Source organism: Pelophylax lessonae (genome assembly GCF_965119305.1).
Source record: "Pelophylax lessonae genome assembly, chromosome: 10".
Lineage (NCBI taxonomy): Eukaryota > Metazoa > Chordata > Amphibia > Anura > Ranidae > Pelophylax > Pelophylax lessonae.
Genome location: NC_138777.1, coordinates 206,322,446 through 206,346,223, shown reverse-complemented (window position 1 = coordinate 206,346,223; position 23,778 = coordinate 206,322,446). Strand labels below are relative to the sequence as shown.

Sequence of the window (23,778 nt, the reverse complement as noted above, 5' to 3'; positions counted from 1 at the left end):
TCGCCATGCCGCCTATTCACGTACAATGCAGGGATAATAGACCTGCAATGAACGCGACTGCCATTAATCTGGGGGATTCAGGCAGAAGAGAACAGTGCCAGAACAAGGGATAGGGTATGTATTACAACTTATCCCTGCACCACTCGATTAAATGAGCATTTAACACTTGTAGTCCTGAAGTAGGTTCAACTGAAAAGGTTTATATTTTATCTAGATCTCAGAGTTAAACTTTAAATAAACAGTATTAAGCCTTCTACATGATTGGATTAATAATTGAAGTAAACACTACTTAAATTTGCAAAGCAATTATTCTTTTCTTTTTTTTTTTTTTTTTTTTGTAGCAAATCGCCCCAAAGCCTGGAATACCTGATTCTTCTTCATACTTTAGAAATGACCTCTTATTCTTCTTGAGGTCAATTCTAACACTTCCCCAGGACCAAAATAACCAATGCCTTAAAAAGGTTTCTGCTCATGTCTCCTAGTTGTACTTTGCACCATTATATCCAGGGACGGTGCTACCACTAGGCGAACTAGGCAGCCGCCTAGGGCGCACTGCCACCTAGGGTGCAACCATGGCCAGTGCCACATTCCTCTCCTGTCACCTCCTCATCCCCAGTGGACGTCACCACTAGAGAGGGGGTGTATACAGGAAGGGGGGGTGTAGGGTTAAAGGGGGGCAGTGTGTATAGGAAGGAGGCTGTAGGGTTAAATTGGAGCAGTGTGTATAGGAAGGGAGTGTAGAATTAAAGGGGGTGTAGGGTTAAAGGGGGCCAGTATGTGCAGGAAGGGGGTGTAGCATTAAAGGGGGGCAGTGTGTGCAGGAAGGGGGGGTGTAGGGTTAAAGGGGGCAGTATGTATAGAAAGGGGGGTGTAGGGTTAAAGGGGGGAAGTGTGTGCAGGAAGGGGAGTGTAGCATTAAAGGAGAGCAGTGTGTGCAGGACTGGGGTGTAGCATTTAAGGGGTATAGGGTCGGGGGGGCATAATGTGCAGGAAGGGGGGCAACGTGTACAGTTTTTTTTTGGGGGGGGGGGGCGCAATTGGCTGGTCTTGCCTGGGGCGCAAAATTGTCTAGCACCGGCCCTGATTATATCTATTAATTTCTAACTCTGTTGCAGATCAGGAGACAACATGGAGGTTTCAGAACGCAGTGGGTGGTCTGAGCTGCATCACGCAGCTTATAAGAATCATGTCTCACTGGTAGAACGCCTCAATGAGTCCCCTGGATTGGAGAACTTGGACGCCACAACGGATGACTCCATTCAGAACACGCCGCTGCTGCTGGCCGTCTCCAGCGGGAGCCTTCATATGGTGAACTTGCTGGTCAAACTTGGAGCAGATGTTAATTATGTAAACAGAAGACATCAGGGAGTTATAGAAATCTGTGCTCTTCACGGCCATCTTCACCTTCTCCAATACTTCATTGGTCTTCACAACAAGAATCTGAATGTGTATAAGAAATGTATTGCACTACTGGACTCTGATGAAGAAGAAGATGTTATTGGGTCTTGTTCCATCATTTCTCAATTGACCAGCCCATCGGTGGATGGATCAGATGGCCATCTAAAATGTTTTATAGACGAAGGCCTGGTTTCCGGGTTGGTTGACGTCTTGAGGAGAAATTTTGCCGATAACGTCAAGGCTACAACATTATATCTGCTGAAAAATATCTTGAAGTGTAAAAATGGAAGAAGGAAGTTACTGGAGATTGATGGAGTCCAAGTCCTTGTGTCTCTCATCGACAGTCAGTTGAGGAATTTATTTCCCATCATAATGGGCTCATTATGCGAACTGAGTGCTGAGAAAGACTCTGCTGAAGAGCTCTCAAAAACCTTCATTCCATCCCTCACAAAAGTAATGTCCATCCTAGAAGATGAGGCTCCAGAGGAGGTCCTACAGCCAATTTTAAATGACACGGGCCTCCTGGCTGCCTCCTCTCCTCCATGTAAGGATGCAATGGGGAGACAAAGTGGCCTTCTCCCCCTCATGGTGAAACTATTTCAGGTCTGCCAGTCAAAACCCCTTTTAATTTCATGGAGTGATGCTCTGGGACATATTGCCGAAGGCAACCAAAATAACCAAAGTATTCTCATCAATGAGAACGCGGGCTTGTACCTTCACCAGATGCAGAAATCCAAAAACAGAGATGTCCAGATGTCGGCCGTGGAAACTTTATACAGGTAACCAAATCTGAAAATGTGTGTCTGTAAATGCTCTGTATTAGTTGTCTCCAACCAACCATGTGCGACACACAACTCTTGAATAAAGGGGGGAGCAGTTACATTTGGGCCCCCTAATCTCATACGCCCTGGTCAGGTTGTACCCAATGCAGTCAGCGCACCAGAGGAACCTCCAAATAATAGAAGACACATGAAGGCCAGAAAGGAACCGCCAGACGATCTGTAAAGTAACCACTTCAAGACCGCAATACTTTTTTATCACCTTGTTTTATACTTTGCAATAGAAATAAGCAGGACAGGACCTCTTTAATGAGCCCTCTGGGATCAAAAAGACCTCAGATCTTACATCTACACTTAAAAAGAAAAAAAAAATTAGTCATTTTTGTCATGATGAAAAACAATGGGCTCTTTAAATTCGTTGCTAGGAAGCTGCTTATGGTCCTCCAAGTCCATAGTGTCGAGTGGGGGCCATTTTGCCTTCACTTGACTTCCTGCCAGCAGACCGGAACGTTTTCACCGCTACCGACGGGTCCGGTAAGCGGAGAAAACGACTGGGAAGCGGCGGTAGGGCACCTCTACCGCTGCCCATAAAGGTGATTCTGTGGCGAATCCTCCGCTGGGACCACCTTTATGTTAAAGCGGACCGCCCGCAGTTAAAAAAAAACGGGGTTATGGCAGCTATCTGCTTTAACGTCAAAGTTACGACGTAGAACTCTTTACGTCTGTAGGAAAAGAGAGTTCATCTCCACGTACAGAAAGGCTTCTTCACAGTAAGATCTGTGAAGATGTGGAATAGACTCCCTCAAAGGTTGCTTCTGGCCAGCTCAGTAGATTGCTTTAGGAAAGACCTGGATTTTTCCCTAGATACACATAATACAAATGGGTACTAACATTTATAGGTAAAGTTGATCCATGGAATATCTGATTACCTCTCGGGGGATCAGGAAGGAATTTTTTTCCCCTGCTGGAGCAAATTGGATCATGCTTTGCTGGTTTTTTGTTTGCCTTACTCTGGATCAACTGTGGGTATAGGATTGTATGTGGGTGTATATAGAGTATATATATATGTTTTTTTTTCCACTTCTATTGGTTAAACTAGATGGTCTTGTGTCTTTTTTCAGCCAGACTAAGTATGTAACTATACTTCCTGGACTGAGATGACACAATCAAGGTATTAGTATTTGTAAATGTCTTTCATAGATCAGCCCCCGGCTACAGCCTCTCACCTTGTTACTTGTTACAAAGGTACAAGGTTGCAGTCTGATCACTGGGGGAGAGGAGACTGAGGAAATTCTTCCTCCTACCTGCAGCAGACTGATGACATCATATCAGCCTAGGCAAAGTCATGGGACTGGAGCTCAAGGATGCCTTTTAAATGATAAAGGATGGAGCTGCATAATGGGACATATCACTTAATTTTCCACACAGACTTGTAAAGTTACTGACAGGTCCACTTTAGGTAGAATGCAAAACTGAATGAAAGGGTCTCTCTCTCTCTCTCTAGATGTCTGGAATTTTTCCTTAAAGTGGTTGTAAACCCTTACATATACCCAATGAAGTGACTGGCCTCAGGTGATACACAGAAATGAAACACATTCTCCTACATAAGTTGTACCTGTTTATCTGCCTGCAGTCTTCTCTTTTGTACATCCCTTCAAATTGCTGATTTTATAAGCTTGTCTGAGAGTTCAGAAAAAAGGGGCAGAGAGCTGAAGTTACACTCTGCAGAGCTCAGTGAGGAGAGCTCTGAGAGCTGATTGGAGGGAAGGGACACACCTCCCCTTCACACAGCACACAGGAACAGAGCTGAAGCTGTCAATCTGCTGGAGGTCCCTCCCCTGTCACCATTTTCTCTTGGAGTCAGGAAAACTTATCAGAAGGGATTTATGCTCATGGTTGAGGAATATAGCAGCAGAGAAAATGACATGTTGTGCTCTTAATTGAGACAAGTACACACTATAGAGGGATATGCTTTGTTCATATTTCATGTTTGAGGTATACAACCACTTTACCCCATATCATGTATTTGTCTCAGGTTGGTGGAGGGGAATCCTCACACTAGAAGACGGGTCATGGAGTCAGGCAATCTATCCAGCCTCATCCACATGCTGCGAAGGAGTAAATCTCAGCGTACACAGGAGTCGGTGGCCCGTGCGGTGTGGACCTTGGCAGGGGATGAAATGGAGGCTCAGAGAATGGTGGCTGCCAGGATAGGTGCGGATCAGGTGACCAGTCGGCGGTACAATTCTCCGATGTGTAATTTTCAGACGCCAGACAGCTCCAATCCTGCTCTGTATACAATACAGAACCCTAATTATTATCAGCTGCACCTGCATGGTGTCACCTGTCTACCTGTAATTTCAGGGTATAGAATTCCTCTAACCAGCAGCTCCAGGTCAACGGAAAGTTCCTCCTACATACAGGAGGGGGCACTACCACTAGGAGGAAATCTCATTGTGTTTCCAGTAAGATCACAGTCTAAATTCTATCTCATCAGAGAATTTAAAGCCAAATCCAGCCAAAAGATTTTATTTGTTTTGGACAGAAAAGGGAAAGGTTACAGACTCAAGATTCTTGTTGCTGTATGTGTCCACAATGAGGACAATTTCCCTCACTTCCGGTCAATATGGGAAATTATAGAAAATCTCTCCAACAGGGAGACATACAGAAATAAAAACAGATTGGGGAAGGGAGACAACGTCTGGGGATATTTTTATTACTATCTCTGTTATTCTCTCCTGGTGGAAAAAGCATTGGGAAACTCTTGTGGGTGGGAGGACAGATATTGATAGATATCCCCTCTTATCAATGTTTATAAACTATGTTGTTTGTGTTTCTCTATCTCTTAGGCTCCGTTCACATGTAGGCATTTTGGGGCATTTCTGGGGAGTTTTTCTGCTCTAGGATCAGCTCTCAAAACGCCCAACAAGACAAATCCTATTCATTTCAATGGCCCCTGTTCACATCTGAGCGTTTTGACGCTGTGAGCAAAACGCCCAACGCTCAAAAAAGTACTTGAGCTTCCTTTTGGGCAGATTACAGGCGTTTTCCATTGGTCTCTATTCAATCTAAAAATGCCTGCACAAAAAACGCTTTTAAAAACGCCTGTAAAACGCGGTAAAATGGCGGTAAAAATCACGGTAAAATCGCGGTAAAAACTGAGTGAAAACGCTACGCTCAGGTGTGAATGTAGCCTTATATGATCAATGTTTATAAACAATGTTACTTTGTATCTCTATCTCCCATCTGATCAATGTTTATAAACAATGTTACTTTGTATCTCTCTATCTCCGGTCTGATCAATGTTTATAAACAATGTTACTTTGTATCTCTCTATCTCCCATCTGATCAATGTTTATAAACAATGTTACTTTGTATCTCTCTGTCTCTGGTCTGATCAATGTTTATAAACAATGTTACATTGTATCTCTCTATCTCCGGTCTGATCAATGTTTATAAACAATGTTACTTTGTATCTCTCTATCTCTGGTCTGATCAATGTTTATAAACAATGTTACATTGTATCTCTCTATCTCCGGTCTGATCGATGTTTATAAACAATGTTACTTTTTATCTCTCTATCTCTGGTCTGATCAATGTTTATAAACAATGTTACTTTGTATCTCTCTATCTGTGGTCTGATCAATGTTTATAAACAATGTTACATTGTATCTCTCTATCTCCGGTCTGATCGATGTTTATAAACAATGTTACTTTTTATCTCTCTATCTCTCGTCTGATCAATGTTTATAAACAATGTTACTTTGTATCTCTCTATCTGTGGTCTGATCAATGTTTATAAACAATGGTACTTTGTATCTCTCTGCGCCGGTTCACACTACCGCGACGCTACTTCCCGGGGCGACCTCCGAGATCGCGGTGCGAGCAGCGCGCCGCGACCTCGGAGCGGCCGCCACGGACTTCATAACATTGAAGTCTACGGCGGTCGCCTCCTGGTCGCCCCAAAGAAGCTCCGGACCCTTTTTCTAGGTCGGAGCGACTTGTGTCGCTCCTATTAGAACGGGTCCGCACCTTCCCTATGGGAGGCGACCTGCGGCGACCTGTGAGGCGACCTGTGAGGCGACCAGGTCGCCTCGCAGGTCGCCCTAGTGTGAACCGATCAATGGTCTGATCAATGTTTATAAACAATGTTACATTGTATCTCTCTAGCTCTGGTCTGATCAATGTTTATAAACAATGGTACTTTGTATCTATCTCTGGTCTGATCAATATTTATAAACAATGTTACATTGTATCTCTCTAGCTCTGGTCTGATCAATGTTTATAAACAATGTTACATTGTATCTCTCTAGCTCTGGTCTGATCAATGTTTATAAACAATGGTACTTTGTATTTATCTCTGGTCTGATCAATATTTATAAACAATGGTACTTTGTATCTCTCTATCTCTGGTCTGATCAATGTTTATAAACAATGTTACATTGTATCTCTCTATCTCCGGTCTGATCAATGTTTATAAACAATGGTACTTTATATCTCTTTTTCTCCCGTCTGATCGATGTTCATAAACAATGTTACTTTGTATCTCTCTATCTCTGGTCTGATCAATGTTTTTAACCGGTTGCCAACCGCTTACCGCATATTTACTGTGGAAGGGTGGCTCATCCAGGCAAACCGTTGTAGGACTACATCGGTCACTTGGAGGCAGCTAGGGGGCGAGCGTGTTGTCAGCAGGGAAGCCGATGCAGTGGACAGGCGGCTCTGATTGCTGCCTGACACCCGCGACTGTTCCCGCTGAGAGAGAAGAGGATCAGCTGTTGTAAACACAGCTGACCGTTCTTCTCCCTGGAATGATCACAGAGCCCTTGTGATCCTTCTATATAGGATCACAGGTCTCTATGGTCGTTCCACAAGCCACGCCCTACAGTTAGAAACACACCCCTAGGTACACATTTAACCCCTTGATCACCCCTTCCCTGCCAGTGTCATTATTACAGTAACAGTGCATATTTTTAGCACTAATTACTGTAGTAGTGTCACTGGTCCCCTCAAAAGTGTCAAAAATGTCAGTTAGGGGTCCGATCTGTCCGCCGCAATGTCGCAGTCCTGCAAAAAAATCAGATCGCCGCCATTACTAGAAAAAAAAAAAAACAATATAAATTACATTAATTCTTCCCTTAGTTAGTAGACGCAATAACTTTCAAAACCAATCAAAATATGCTTATTGCTTTTGCTAGTTAACTGGTTCTGTCCAGGTTAGAAATACTTGACTCTGAGGCCAGGGCCAAGAAAGCAATCAGAGAGTAAGAAAGTGTTGCTGGCAGGAATCAACAGGTTAAAATCAAGCAAAAAAAAAAAAGCTAGAGAAAAGAAAACTAATGTAGCCACCACATCTATGGACTGGTTAGCTGAAATATATTACTATTTTATATTATTATGACTGCTGTATTTTTTCCTTAAATTTCAGAAATGTTTTGTTTTTCCAGGTGTACCTCTGCTGGTGGAATTCCTCTCCACTCCGTCTTGTACACTGAACTTGATTGGGACCGGCGGTCTCAGCGCGCTAGTCCAAGGACCCTACGACGTGAGAAACGCAGTGATGTCTGCTGATGGAGCCCGCCATCTTGTCCGCCTTCTGAGATCACAAGAGGAGGATGTGGTGCTGAGTGCCATCCGAGCCCTCCAACACATCTGCCTCGGAGTCGGTATGTGGTAAGCACAGGAGAGGGTGCAAGGAAACGACATACATAATAATACTGCATATATATATATATATATATATATATATATATATATATAGGAGGTTTTCCAGGCATTGGGCCTGATATGGGACTGCCATTATTACAGGTAACACTTCCAACACATTTAAGTTGAATACCCCAGTGTGAGATTGGAGACAATGACCATTCCGGCATCTTTGGTTTGTTTTGTTTATTTTGTAATGGGGATGGGAGAAGGGAATGAGTGAGATACTCCTCTGGCTCAACTAGGTACAACTGGGACTCCTTACAGAAAAATGCCTGTTAGCGCTGTCTTGACGCCAGCTGAATGCTGACCAATGCTTCCTGGCGCTACTGTTTTGCTGAACTGTGCTAGAACTTTAACACACTGGTTAACTCAGAAGATCCAGGACTGTAATACACTTGACTCTTGACACTGTCTAGCTCAAAAGTCTGGTGAACAGCTCCCTCCAGCCCTTCACTGACTGATGTAGCTACTTGTAACTGTTTGTGCTTCTGCTGCAACTCTCAACACTGTACACTTAACTCTTCTGGGTCCACCCGCTGGCGCCCCCTTTACACTTAAGGGTCCTCTCACTAGGCACCCCCTCTGACACTTCAGGGTCCTCTCTGCAGCTCAGCTCAGCTCTCTCTCTGTACCCTCAGGCAAGCCACCCGAGACACCCGATCCTTCTGACAGGAGGAGAGACAGCCATACTACCGCCAAAGACGCTGTGTCATGCACTCCCCTCAAACTTATACCCAATCCCAGAATCCTCTGTGGCAGAATCCGCCTTCTAGGGGAAGATACAGGCCTGAATGAGCCTCTGATTGGGTTTCCTCCACTGCCCAATGAGAATCCTCTCATGGAGCCAGTGGGGAAACTCCCCTCTCAGCAGCCACACCTGAGAGGCATGACAGCCCAGCTGAAAATCATGGCCCTGCTGTTAGGCAGCCAAGGCCCACTATACCCCACACCAAACTGAGTCAGGTCCCTCTGACTCTGAGGCAGCCGCCTCCTATCAAAAACACTGGCCAAAAACTCAGGAGTATCCCACAAACCTGGAAAGGGGGAAAAGGAAAAAACGAATGTACAAATAAATTACGGTGAAAAATATAGCTTTACATACTCTGCTGCACAAATATACACACTTTAGGGTGCATGAGAAACGATGCACCCCCCACCAAACAAACTTGCTCGGTGGGGATTTCAAAACAATACAATGTACATATCCTGTCTCTAAGATGATCCCACCTGTAGAGAAAATGGAAGAAAAAGTTAAAGTTAGTCAACTGCATACAACTTTTGAAAATACAAGACTAACTGTCTAGACAGTTGAGTGGAAAGACCCTCCTTTGACTCTAAGGGCGACCTTTCCAATCCCTTCCCTGACTACCTCTGCTGACCAGTGTTTTGACTCGCCGGGGTCCACTCCTTGCCGGTAAAGAGTCCGTACCCTAACACTGGCTAACTATGCAGAGTCCTTTGATGAAGCAAGACACAGCGCCCTCTTGCTGTCTCTCAAAGTACTTCTTGAAGGAAACAGGGCAAGTCACAGTGCTGAATGACCTGCAGTCCTGCTGAGTCAGGGAAGTAACACAGGGGTCCTTTAGGGCACCCCCCACCAGAGTTTCATGGATCCACTTGCATCTGCAACAAACAATATCTTCACCTTGTCTAAACTGTGGAAGGTTTCCCACACAGTATTTGTAATCCACAGAGACCCTGGCCCGATGGCCCAAGGGGTCTGCATTGAAACTTGAACACTTTCAACAAACTTGTAAATTCAGCATTACATTTTCTTTTCACAGTTCCTTGGTCAGTTGTGATGGCCAGCCGGCCAACACAGTTTTGAAATTTTTGAGATGAATCACTTGCTTCACTTAAATATAATAATCAGGGTGGGGAACCCTGACATAGGTACCTTGCTCATCCTTGACTCTGATGGACCAGGCCTGACCTGATCCATCCGGGCGGAGGACCTCCACTCGGTCAATATAAATGGAGCGCCCAAAGTTACACTGAGCTTTCACACTGTTGAATCTCTCTTTCAACTTCTCTTCTGGCGAGTCCCTGTATGGCTTGGGGACAAACCGGAAATCCCAGATCATTTCATTGCACCAGAAGTCTCTAAATTTTTCCACGAGCAGCATCACCTCTCTAGGAGCATGTGGATAATCGTATCCATATTCAAGTGCCACCTTTTTCTGCAGCCACCTCTGCATTCAGGACAGCCGGGGAAGAGTTCTCCTGTTACCCCTCCCTGGTGGAGAAAATGGAGTGGACACTCGCTGGATCATACTTTCTTAGGCTGCGTTCTGATCCTTTGCTCTGGCAATGTTTCCTGGAGGGGTGAGATCTGGGATGCTCTCAACATAAGTATCACAAAACCCCAGTTTCTGAACTAAATCCCCTCTCTAAGGCTTCCTAGGCATCCTTATCAATGATCACGGCTGCTTTAGGACCTGGGAAGCTGCTCCCAGCTTCTGACCCCCCAGTCCCACTTAGTTTCATCCGCTGACCCCCAATCATCGATCCCCTCTTCGATCGATCAGTATTTGTATTGGAAAGATGGGGACCCGATGGGTACAAGGTCTGTTTCCTCCTCACCACTAGTGCTGGTGGGTGAGGCTGGGGTAGCTGCAGGCTTTTCAGGCTGCCGGGTACCAATGGGGGGGGGGGGAAACCTTTCTTTACTGCGGGGGTAGATACGTCTTCTGGCCACCCTCCGGTCACCGGTGCTGGCCTGTATCTGCCTCCCTAGGGAGCTCTGCGACCGAGTCCCCCTAACACACATTGAAGGACTGCTGGTTGCCGGCATGGCCTCCAGCTGCATCATCAGACGCAACATGCCCCTCCCGCCTCCATGGAGGAACTTGGATTCAGTCCCGGTCACCTCCTGAATGAGGCCTGACTCCCACGTAACATATAGCTTTTTGGGTCGGCCCTCGCTCTTTTCTGCCCGGAGCAGCAGATACCCACACTGCCCGCATTGGACCCATGCTTGCACCCTTAGCGTTACAGTGGCACACTGAGGATATACCGCTCCTAGGAACTCCCGGCCACCTCCCGTGTACAGCGCGAGTCCGCCTTCAGGCACCATCAGCAAAATGGACTAGCCTGCTGCATCATTTTTTCACTTTGATTTTTGGGGTGTCTTTGAATTCAGCCCTCTGTAGGGTGATAATTTTCATTTCCATCAAACGATGTGGCATCCTTTCATTCCTAACACATTACCCAGTCCATACCAGTATAGATATCCAGCATGATATTTCTCTTCATTGAGATCTGATGTGTTTTCAAAGTGTTCCTTTAATTTTTTTGAGCAATGTATATCAGGTAGTAAATGTCCAAACATGGTCAACAGCTATCTGTTGGATATGATGTGAAATAGACATGAAGAGAAGGAGAGATCAGACTATACAGATTGTTTATTTACTAAATGAATGAATGAGAGAGGGGAAAGAAGCAAAGAAGCAAAGAAGAGACCATCTAGTGTAGTCAGCTGTAAACATACTACCGGCAAGCATGCAGTCATTGTGCTTGGCAAACTGTGCCATGTATGCACCAAGGATTATATTTTTTGATTTTGCACAAATAATTTAAGGATATAAAACAACAGTTTATAAATCTATAGGTGAATTGACCAAAACCCTGATATTTTGATGTGTTTAGTTGATGACAGGTCAACTTTAAGGAAAGCGGAGTCAGCGGTCTCATTTAGACACAGTTGCGGAGTATGCTGGAGACCATTGACATTCACAGATAGTTTCTCTTTCCCGGAGGTCCTCTCTGACACGTACTATCTTGTGTTGTTCAGGTTTTACTCCACATGTCAAGAACCAGTGTGCCGTGGCCAGCTCCAGCGGACTGAAATTTCTTATTGCGTTAATGCGGCACTGCGACTCCGAGCGGGTTCAGGTGGAAGCTGCTCTCGCTATCGCTGCCTCTGTTCTAGGTGGGTTGACAAAATTATCCTCTGTGTTTTTGATGTTATTTTTCATGTATTTTGTTACTTGATTTTTTTAAGAAAAAGAAGAGAAAACAAAAAATTTTAAAGTGGAACTCCAACTCTGAGCTCCAACCAGGGCCGGCATTACCAGTAAGGAGACCTAAACAGCTGCCTAGGGCGCAACTTAGCAGGGGGTGCCGGTGGAGCCTGACCCGAGGTAAGTGACTTACCGTAAGTCACTGAAGGGGTTTTAACCAGCGGCGGCCAGCCCGTCCATTAGGGGCGCCACCCCCCCCCATCTATACGTCCGGCCCCCTCATCTACATGCATGGATTCCAATGAGGGTTTTTTTTTCTTTTTTGAAGCACGTGATTAGAGCCAGAGGCTCTAATAGGCTTCAAAAAAGGGTGGGCTCAGGGCACAGAGCACTGCGCCCTGAGCCCACCCAGTTGTGTGACAATAACGTATAAATATTTGCTATTTTCACACTGATTCTTCTCCCAGCCAATCAGGAAGCGGGTCCTGAGACCTGTTTCCCAATTGGCCAAAGGAGAAGGCATCCTATTGGTGGAGGAGGAGGGTGGAGATGGCCGCCGAGGGGGGACATGGAGGAGACTGAGGGGGAAGCCGTTGCAGCCTGTCAGTCCGGAGGAACAAGGTAAGTGAACTGGCGCCCGGGGGGGGGGGGGATATGGTGTGGACTGGACTCTGGAGTGACGGGGGGGAGGGTTAGTGGCCAGGTTTCTGCCGCCCCTCCGACCAATAGAGCACCAGCCACCACTGGTTTTAACCCCTTCAGTAACGATGGGAGGTGGAAGAGCATATGGGGGGGGGGGGCAATTTTTATTTTGCCTAGGTCAGCAAAAATCCTTGCATCGGCCCTGGCTCCAACCCTACACATACCTTTTTACCTGACATCAGAGATCTTTCCTCTTGTGTCATGGTGGTGGTGGCCCATTCTCTTGGGCCAAGGGGCGCTCATATACTGACCTGTGATCACCACTCAGTCCAGATGTACTGTAAAGCCAGGCTATTGGATAATGTAGTGCCAGGGGGCAGATCCATGACACTTTGGGCTCACAGGAAGTGGGTCAAATGATGCTGGCCGCCATTCAGTTTAGAAGATTGAGGGCATCTAGTGACACTGCGAGGATAGCTCCAGATTGCAGCATAATTTTAACTGGTGCAAATAAAAAAAAACTTTCCTGCTGCCCAGTGTACATATAAATATATAGGTTGAGCAGCAAGGGGTTATATGTACCAGTAAATTACAACAATTTTTACTTTCTGCTATAAAACATATCTAATAAAAAAAAAATCTTCAGAAATTTTGTCCAAAATGTATCCTGTTACATATCTTTAGTAAAAAAAAAAAATTCGCCACTCGCTGGGGATTCAGATTTTTAAAATACCTGTCCCTCCTGCAGGCAAACTAAAATTTCCACTCTGTGTCCCATAGAAGAGAGGGCACAGCATGGAAGCTTTAGCTTGCTGTTTAGTAGGCAGGCTGCTGTCAGCGTGAAATGAACTTGAATGGCATCCCAGTCTTAGTCCGTAGGGCTCAATATTGAATGGGCCCACCCTTTGCAGCTATAACAGCTTTACCTTGGTTACTGGTTCAAATCATTTGGTGGAGGTTGGATTATGGTGTGGGGTTGTTTTTCAGGGGTTAGGTTTGGCCCGTTAGTTCCAGTGAAGGGAACTCTTAAGAGGTCAGCATACCAAGACATTTTGGACAATTTCATGCTTCCAACTTTGTGGGAACAGTTTGGGGATGGCCCCTTCCTGTTCCAACATGACTGCACACCATTACACAAAGCAAGGTCCATAAAGACATGGATGAGCGAGTTTGGGGTGGAGGAACTTGACTGGCCTGCACAGAGTCCTGACTTCAACCCGATAGAACATGTTTGGGATGGATTAGAGCGGAGACTGCGAGCCAGGCCTTCTCGTCCAACATCAGTGGCTGACGTCCAAAGTGAATCATCAAACCTTCCCATAGACACACTCCTAAACCTTGTGGACAGCCTTCCCAGAAGAGTTGAAGCTCTTATAGCTGCAAAGGGTGGGCAAACTCAATATTGAACCCTACAGACTAAGACTGGGATGCCATTAAAGTTCATCTGCTTGTAAAGGCAGCCGTCCCAATACTTTTGGATATAGTGTATCTCTGCAATCTTTGATTTGTAGACCTTTTATGTGTATTGTAAATGTTTGCCGCCGTACCTGCCTGTCATCTCAGATGTTTGTTGTTGTATGGACTGACCCGAGTGTATTTGATCTTTTCACGTCTCACTGCCTGGCTATAAATGTTGGGGAAATATTTACCTTCATGTCGCCGGTTGTCGCAGTGACGGGCGCTGTGTATCAAAGCGTGAATTGCTGGTTATAGATCTGCCGTACAGTTTGATTGATATCTGCTGGGATGGACAAGTGCTCACATGCCTGCCGGACGGTGCGAGACGGGCGGAGTGTTTATTCAACACAAAATAAATGTATAGATGATATAACGTATACCTTGTCCTTCTAGGAGAGTATAGAGAGGCGGAAAATCTCTGCAATCAATCACAGCCAATCTTTTATTTCTGGGATTATTTATTCTAGCTATACTGTATATGGGAATTAGTGTTGTGGCAGTCCTTGTTATATATTGTTCTGTTGTTATATTAGTGTACCTTCTATACATTGTGACATACTGTATATATCTTTTTATATCCGTACAAGGATGGGGGGTGAATTTTTGCTTACTACATATTCAGACTCTGACCAGAATTGTGCTTATATTTTATTGATCAGCCTCTTGTACACCGGGCTTACAGCCGTAATAAACCCATAACAAAAAATTTAATGTATTACAACATTAGATGTGGTGCCTGCATTAGCTTTTTTTTTTTTTTTTGGCTTTTTTTACTTTTTTCTCTGTTTTTACCTGGTGATCTGGCCAGTAACACACCTCCTGTATTAGTAAGACACAACACAACAAAGAATACAATAGGAAATGTAAGAGCGCGATCGGGGCAGCTAAAATTGACCAGGAAAGGCACATATCGGAGGAGATTAAAAAAAAAGACAAACCAAGAGATTCTTTAAATATATAAACAGTAAGAAAGTGAGTTCAGAACATATTGGCCCCATAAAGAATGATAAAGGGAATTTGGGTAAAAAAGACAAGGAGAAGGCAAAGGTTTTAAATGTGTTCTTCTCCTCAGTTTTCACAAAGGAAATGGGGGGGGGGGGGGGGGAGAGGGGGGGAGGGTATAGTAACCAAGAATGTAATATTAATAAAACATCACAGAATGCACCCTCATGGCTAACAGAAGCCAGTATCAGAAAAAGACTTGAAAAACTTAACATAAATAAGTCACCAGGACCAGATGGCTTACACCCGAGGGTACTTTAGGAACTGACCCAGGTGATAGCCAGACCATTGTTCCTAATTTTGATGGACAGTTTACTGACTGGAATGGTACCAGCTGACTGGAGAAAAGCCAACATGGTACCAATATTTAAAAAAAGGCCAAGTTATATCCCTGAAAAATACAGACCAGTAAGCCTGACATCGATAGTATGTAAACGAATGGAAGGGATGATAAGGGACTATATCCAAGATTTTAGTAACAAAAACAGTAGCATTAGTGGTAATCAGCATGGATTCATAAATAATCGTCCTTGCCAGACCAATCTATTAACCTTCTGAATAAAGAAGTGAGATTCCAACTAGATAGAGGAAGGCCTGTGGATGTAGTGTATCTAGATTTTGCAAAGGTATTTGATTCAGTTCCCCACAAACATTTACTTTACAAATTGAGGTCTGTTGGCATGAACCATAGGGGGAGTAGCTCGATTGAAAACTGGCTACAGGGGTGGGTCCAAAAGGGTGGTAATAAATGGTGAGTACTCCATGTTCCGGTGTGGTAACCGGGGTCCCCCAGGGATCTGTCCGGGGTCCAATTCTACTTAATTTATTCATTAATAATATAGAGGATGGGATAAGAAGCTCAATATCAGTATTTGTAGATGATACAACGTTAAGCAGGGCAATAACTTTAGCGCTGGATGAAGAAACCTTACAAGAAGATCTAAATAAAATAATGGGGTGGGCAACCACATGGTAAGTGCATTTGTGCGCTCAGCCATAAAAAAATGTTCTACCTGCCGCAGTCAGCCATAGTGAATATTTCACCCTCTGTGGTCAGTCTCTTATATTTTAATCCCTCTGCGGTCAGCCTTATTAAATGCTTCACTGTCCTCAGTCAGTCATTATTATAATAAATCCTTTTTGCAATGACCAGGAAATCCTGCAAACCTGGAACTGATCAGTAAGTCCTCGGGGTTCAGTTACAGCCACATTCTCCGACTTCTGCACTCAACCAATGATGAGGTTCGCTTAACTGCTGGGACGGCCATTGCCACCTTCGCCTTCAACAGCCCTAGCCAGCAGAAGGAGATTGTCCAGAGTGGAGGGGTGACCTGGGATGACTTCAGCCTCTTCCTGGATACAGATGAAGAGGGTCGAGGAGCCAGCACAGCCTTCCAGGTATGAAGTGTCAGCCTTCCAGGTATGAAGTGTATGCATCATTTGATTTATATTGGATAGATCGGTGTATACTGTATTATTGGATGGTGTCAAATAAAGTAATTCTGATCCCTATAATACCAGACACAATGTAGCAAATACCATCCGTATCATATACATCACAATTTCACCCCTCATTTGCTGTCATTTGTTACCTTTTCCACTGGCTATTAATTGGAACTGTTATGATGTTCTGTGATGGTGGCCACAGAAAATCCCAGATTATCCAGAGAAGAATTCTATGCTCAGAATTTACTCAGGACACCAAATGTGGATTTAGAGCAGCCATTCTCAATACAATAAAGCTAAACAGAATAGAATATAAAAGGGTAGAGTAGAACAGAATAGAATAGGAAAAAAAAAAGCATTAAATTGAATAAAACAGAATAGAATAGAAAATAGAAGAATATAATATAATAAAACAGAATAGAGTAGACTAGAATATAAAATAATAGAATAAACTAGAATAGAAAGAAATATATTAGAAAAAAAATGGAACAGAATTGAAAAAACAGAATTAAATAGAAAAGAATAGATAGAAAAATAGAATAGATTAGAATTGAATAGAATAGAACCATTAAAGACATCTTCCAAAATTTGAATTTCAAACTTCAAAATTCTAATTTCGAATTGATTTGAAAATAACAAATCTATAAAACGAATCCGAAAATATGAAAGGAATTTGAAAAATGAATCATGCTAACATAATGAATATGACAAAATTGAATTATTTACTTAACGAACAAATCCAAAATGAAAATCAAACACAATTTTTCTGTTGTGCACATCTCTAGTTAATCTAAAGAAGAATTTTCAATCAGATTGCAAAATGAATGGCCAGCTTTAAACATGTGACTTAACGTACCCAGATATATCCTATTCAGTAACCTTCCATTGGTGTTGCGGACCCCCCCAGTGATGGATAAAGTCATGTAGTACAATGATGACATCATACAAAGTCTTTGTGATGTTTTAGTATTATAGTGAATAATGTTCCCTCTTTGTATTAAACAATGTGCCCCACCTCTGATTTCCTCTTCACCTTTATAAATGACATCTGTTTTCCTGCAGCTGGTGGTCTTGGCTCCGATTATTCCAGATAAAGATCCATCATATACCTGCGCAGTGGGAATTCAGACCCTGATTGGGCTGCTGGAGAAATCGCAATCTAACAAGACGCAGGCGCTGGCAGCTGATTGTGTGGCCAGATTGTCCCACTGCCGGGCAGGTAACACAATGTCCAGCATGAGGCATGTATTATATGAAGGATGGTGATATCAGGGAACCAGAGCAGGAGCTACTGTGTGCCGGCTCCATATGCCGGATTGTTAGGGTGAGATCTGAACTAAAATACTCCTCCTAGTCCCTGATCTAATCTGAGGTTTGTCTATAAGCAGATGCTGACTGGGGAATTTCTGTGCTGGTTATGTTCAGTACTTTTGGTGTTTCTAGGTTGCACTGCTTAGTTAATGTTGCCCAGCAGAGGTGGTGCTGTTTGGTAGGTAACGGTTAACTCTGCTGGCCAGGTTTTCCCTGGCTTTTCTGAAGAGTGCCACCCTCTGCTGGGTAAAACATAAAAAAAACGGAACCGAATCTAGGTCAAGAGTTCTTTGAGGACCGAACTGCTAAGATGTAAGCTGCCACTCTGCCGGGTTACCATCCCTTGTGGAAGCCCAAGGGGCATGAATTTATAGCAACCTATACTGCCAGTCATTGATTTACTGCAAGTTCTGAATTATTGCTACTAAATTATGGATTTAACACCAATAATGGACTCTTCCCCATTTTATGGAATCTACTACCTGTACTTTCTGTATGATGACTTCTTGGGCCTCCTCTGATTACCTGCAGACAGTCATCTAGGGACGGTTCACACATCCATCCTTAATCCCAATGCCTCCTTACTCAATAAACAGTCCAGGGGTTTTGGTTTTTGATATTTATTGTGGAACTTTGATGAGAGAAGAGAATAGTGGCATACTCCAACCTTAACTATTTACAGTGGATAAGGACAACTCTCACATGGCCTTACCAGGTTACTTGTGGAAGCAGTCACACTGCTTTAACCATACTGCCACTTATATGGAAGGGTTAAGGCTTCTTGCTCTCTCCAGCAGCAGACTTGATGCAACTACATTATCTTCAGGACACTCACTAGCATCCCCTTGACTGACCCCCTTCCACTGACTCTTCTAGCTGAAGGGATGACCCTCTCAGAACAGGCTCCATGATACAGATCTGTACTCACTACATGCAGAATCAGATCCTTTCCAGTGTCTCCCTCCTAGTCAGCTCTGCAGGACATCCGGGTTCAGCATCTCATTAACTCTCAGGCCCTGGGGTCGACCACCTGAGGCCACATGGCAATTTCTACAGAGGAGGAGCAGCCTCCCAGTATGCAGATCAGGATCTCCTACCCTCTGCCCTCTAACTTCCAGAAGCTTTTCCAAGCTTCTAGAACCAGGGGGGCACCAGAGACCTGCCCTGTAGAGCCCTCAACCTAATCTACAGTAACTCGACCTAATTACAGACTCATACAGCTACCATGAGTCAACAAATAAATTTACCTACAATAGTTGCGCACTATAGGGTGCTACAGAAGCATACAGTAAGTTAACTCAGAACTCTTGGATTGTATTCTCAGAACGTAGTGAAGCCAAAGGCTCAGAATGTGAGCTAAGCCACTAATAGATGGAATCGGTGGAGATATTAACTAGGGACCTGTGATCTCTCCCTGTCACCTCAGGTTTAGCGGCTGCCATGGTCTCCATAGATGTTGTCAGCTTCCTGTGTCATCTTCTGTCCAGTCCATCTGAGCAGGTGAAGGGCTCCGCCGCCATCGCTCTGAGCTTCCTCAGTCTGCACCCTCTGGCTGAGCGACAGTTACTGAGAAGGTATCTGAAATTGCAGATGTGAACTGAACAATGGTATGGTCGCCCCAAGCCTAATTTAAAGCAGAACTAAGAAGGGAGGGAATGCGTTTTTTTACAGGTGATTTGTTAGGGCAATGATTGGTGTTAGGGCTTCAATCATTCATTACGACATCATGGCTGATATTGTGTCAGGATGATTGAAGCGCATTAATTCCATTAATTCCATTATTACATTGTAATATAAAATGAAATAGTTCAACTCACCTTAATGCAGAATCAGTGGGAGCCCTGAGTGTGTCACTTGCCACCATAGCCTGCCACCAGATGCAGCTTGTCACTTGCCACGTCACTTGCTACCAGTTGCGCATTGTCACTTGCCACCAGATGCAGATTATCACTTGCCACATGATGCAGATTGTCACTTGCCATGTCACCTGCCAGCAGATGCAGCTTGTCACTTGCCACGTCACTTGCTACCAGTTGCGGATTGTCACTTGCCACCAGATGCAGATTATGACTTGCCACGTCACTTGCCACCAGATGCAGATTGTCACTTGCCATGTCACCTGCCAGGAGATGCAGCTTGTCACTTGCCACGTCACTTGCCACCAGATGCGGATTGTTACTTGCCACGTTGCCTGCCACCAGATGCAGGATGTCACTTGGCAGATGCAGGTTGTCACTTGCTAGATGCAGATTGTCACTTGCCAAGTGAAGGTGGAGCAGCAGTGATGCGGGACGGGCAGTGAGAGATGTCATCTCTCTGCTCACCCATAGCACCTCAGACAGTGTTGTGTTCGCGGCCATCTGTGAGGACAGAACAGCTGTGATGCAGGGTGGGCGGTGAGAGATGATGTTATGTTCACCCGCCACCGCCGAACCTCTGAAAGTGCAGCCTTTGCGACCCGACTGCAAACAGGCAATGCCCTGGCATGGGGTCACGACGCGAGGGTAGGGACCTCTGCCCTAGTAGATTGCCCCCAAGCCAGGCACACGATCTAAGCCACATTTCCTCAATATTGTGAAATAGTATGTAAATGATTGCTAAAGTCCCAATAAAGTGCAAAACATTGTATATATTGCTGATTCGATGTAATCCAAAAAAGTGCCTGTGCAGTAGCAATCACTCCGGTGTCTGTGCTCACCTATCACCAATTAATGGATGGTTCTCACCTCAGGTTCTGACCCTTGTATTACCAATGGGTCAGAACTAGCAGTTCCCTTCAAAGGGATAGATCCCAATAGATAACCTGCAATGCACACTTCAGATGATGGCGTACTCCCAATCAAAGATAAGGTCAGGATGAATTGCCAGAGGAATTGTAAAAAGAGGAAAACGATTGAATGCTCTCTGTATAAAAATATTTTATTGACAACAATAGAAGAAATAACACTCACATTTGTAAGCAGAATCAGGTGTGCGAGCTATGTAGAGCGATCAGTGCATTGAAATGATACGCAGTGGAATGGCATTGGGTAACAGGCTCCTGTTATCCGATGCCATTCCACTGTGTATCATTTCCTCTTTGTACATTTCCCTTGGCAATTCATCCTGACCTAACCTGTGATTGGGAGTACGCCATCATCTGGAGTGTGCATTGCAGGTTATCTATTGGGATCTATCCCTTTGAAGGGAACTGCTAGTTCTGACCCATTGGTAATACAAGGGTCAGAACCTGAGGTGAGCAGCCATCCACTAATTAGTGATAGGTGAGCACAGACACCGGAGAGATTGCTACTGCACGGGCACTTTTTTGGATTACATTGGATCAGCAATATACTGTATACAACTTTTTGCACTTTATTGGGACTTTTGCAATTATTTACATACTATTTCACAATATGAAATTATTATTTATAATTTCAGGGACCTGGGTCTTTCGTAAGAGCTAGGGTTAGATTTATATTTGGAGTAATAGTTGTGGTTAGGGTTAGGACTAGGGTTAAGGTAAAACTTATGGTTAGAACAAGGCTTGGGTCTAGGGTAAGTTTATGGTTAGAGCAGGGTTTGGGGCTATGGTTAACATGGTTCTAAAGCCTCAAGGTTTAGAATGCATTAGGGTAGAAAAAAACCTTCTCTGCTGCAAGATCCCCCCCCCCCCCCCAACTCCCCTTTATTCTTACTTGAGCCTGATACGATCCAGCGACGTGCATGAGAGCAGCGACTCTCGCCGCTGTCTTCCTCCTCATTGGGCAGATTGATAGCACTGGGAGCCATTGGCTCCTGTTCCTGTCAATCAACTCCAGTGACAAGGGAGCAGGAGGTGGGACCGAGTCTCACTGTCAAAGTCAATAGACGCAGCAGTGGAGCTCAGGAGTGAGCCCGCACCAGCGCCCCCATGGGAATCGGTTTCCTTTTTGGAGCACCAGCAAGAGAGGAGGAGCCAGGAGCACCTGTGGGGGATCTGAGAAGAGGGTGATGGGGGCTGTTCTGTGCAATTCTATTGCAAAGAGCAAGTAAGTATAGACATGTTTTGTTTTTTATTTGTTTTTTTTATTTTGTAATTTTTCCTTTAGGCCCCTTTCACACTTGTGCGACTTAAAAGTCGAGCGATTTTACCGCAATTTTGACTGGATTCGAAGTAAGGCCTATGTCTATGGACCTCGAAAACGCATCAAAGTCGGACCAAAGTAGTGTAGGGACTACTTTAAAGTCGTTGCGACTTGAAGTAGCACAGATATGAACGGTACTCATTGGAAATCATAGAGTACGACTTGTTCTGCGACTTTGCAACCACTTTAAGGTTAGGCTGGGGTGAGGGCTGGGATTTGGGTTTGCAATGGGTTAGGGCTGAGGTTAGGACTAAAGTTATAGTTGGGGCCAAAGAATGTGTTTTGGTTGAGATTAGAGTCTACTTTAGGGTTAGGGTTAGGACTGTATAGCAATATATGGTTCAAGCTTGGATAAGGTCTGGGGTAATGTTGGGGTTAGAGGAAAACTAAGCTGAAGGAACAGGGAGTCATCATTCCACCCATCTAGAAGTAGGATCTGTCTGGTCTACATAATAATAATGATAACTCCACCCGGAAACACTCGCTGTGTATAGGTGAAGTCTTGTGGCCTCTGCACACAAACCGTCCTCCTCTGATAGCACTCTCTGCTCTGGTTTCAGATGCCGGGAGGATCCTGAGATGATGAAAGTTCTAATCTTCTACAATAAGAGGCGAAGGTGGCCGGAAAACTTCCTGGAGCGCTGGAGACACATGAAGGCGCTGACTCTGCCACCCATTCGGAATCTATCTACAGAGGGGCATGCAGAGCCCAGGAGGTCAGCAGGGCCCTTACTAATCCCCAGCTTTTTCATCTTTGACATTACGAGGGGTTCCTACCATCCCTGTGATGAGTTTCTAGGTCTGCACACAGCTGTGCCTATTATGAGGGGTACCCACCATTCGCGCACTGAGTTCTTGGATCTGTACACCTGCTCCACCCATTATGGGGGCCACAGTCCCGCCATCCCTGTGCTGAGTTCCTGGGTCTGTACACCTGCAGTGCTCATTATGAGGGGTTCCCACCATCCCTGTGCTGAGTTCCTGGGTCTGTACACCTGCAGTGCTCATTATGAGGGGTTCCCACCATCCCTGTGCTGAGTTCCTGGGTCTGTACACCTGCTGTGCCCATTATGAGAGGTTCCCACCATACCTTTACTGAGCTCCCGGGTCTGTAGTACACCTGCTGTGTCCATTATAAGGGGTTACCACCATCCCTGTGCTGAGTTCCCGGGTCTGTACATCTGCTGTGCCCATTATGGGGGATTCCCACCATCCCTGTGATGAGTTCCCGGGTCTCTACACCTGCTGTGCCCATTTTGAGGGGTTCCCACCATCCCTGTGATGAGATCCAGTGTAAGGAATTATGTCAAGGAAATCGCACCGTTGGAATATCCAAAACAATTTAAGAATCCAGGAACTGACTCGGTCCCCCAGGCTCCACCTATAATTAAAATAATGTGAGGTTGGCCATTTAAATGTTCCCTTATATTTATAAAATACCCATTGCTTTTTTATTATTATTCTCATATGTTTCTGATGTTTTCCATGATAAAATTGGGAAGGTTTCCATTGGCTGATAATATTGTTTCTTCAGTCCCAGGCGTATGCGAATATTTGTGACGTCAGCCGATGATCAGACGAAGATCACATGGAAGAATTCTCCAGGGAATGAGACCCCAGCAGCGCCATCACTTCCTGTCGGTGGGAATGTTGTCAGCTTTCTCCATCAATAAATAAACTGATTTTCCATCCTGATCATCAGCGTCACCCCCGTCCGCACTGGAAGATCAGCAGCAAAACTGAGACCAGATTTATATTCTGAGAGATCTGAACCAATTTACCAAATAAAAACAAAAAGATTTATTTTAGGATGAATACAAATAAAAATTTAAAGCGATATTTCAGGTGTTGATGACTTCCTTTTCCATCACATCACATTCTGTCCTCCAATATCCACATCCAGACTGGGAGGTGACCGATGGAAACACATGATGCTGATTTCCAGATACGGCGATCAATGACATC

At 44.6% G+C, this 23,778-nt stretch overlaps 1 protein-coding gene across 1 annotated transcript; it reads left to right on the top strand.

Annotated features, from left to right (window-relative positions):
* The first annotated feature begins 1,117 nt into the window (after positions 1-1,117).
* On the top strand, positions 1,118-23,506 carry LOC309565291 (uncharacterized protein). The gene is made up of 9 exons (XM_082270191.1): positions 1,118-2,177; positions 4,213-4,391; positions 7,625-7,843; positions 11,680-11,817; positions 16,104-16,348; positions 17,459-17,615; positions 19,134-19,281; positions 22,374-22,529; positions 23,348-23,506. Exons 1-9 carry the CDS (start codon positions 1,129-1,131, stop codon positions 23,484-23,486), a joined length of 2,430 nt encoding a protein of 809 aa, XP_082126317.1. The 5' UTR covers positions 1,118-1,128; the 3' UTR covers positions 23,487-23,506.
* The last annotated feature ends 272 nt before the right edge of the window (positions 23,507-23,778 follow it).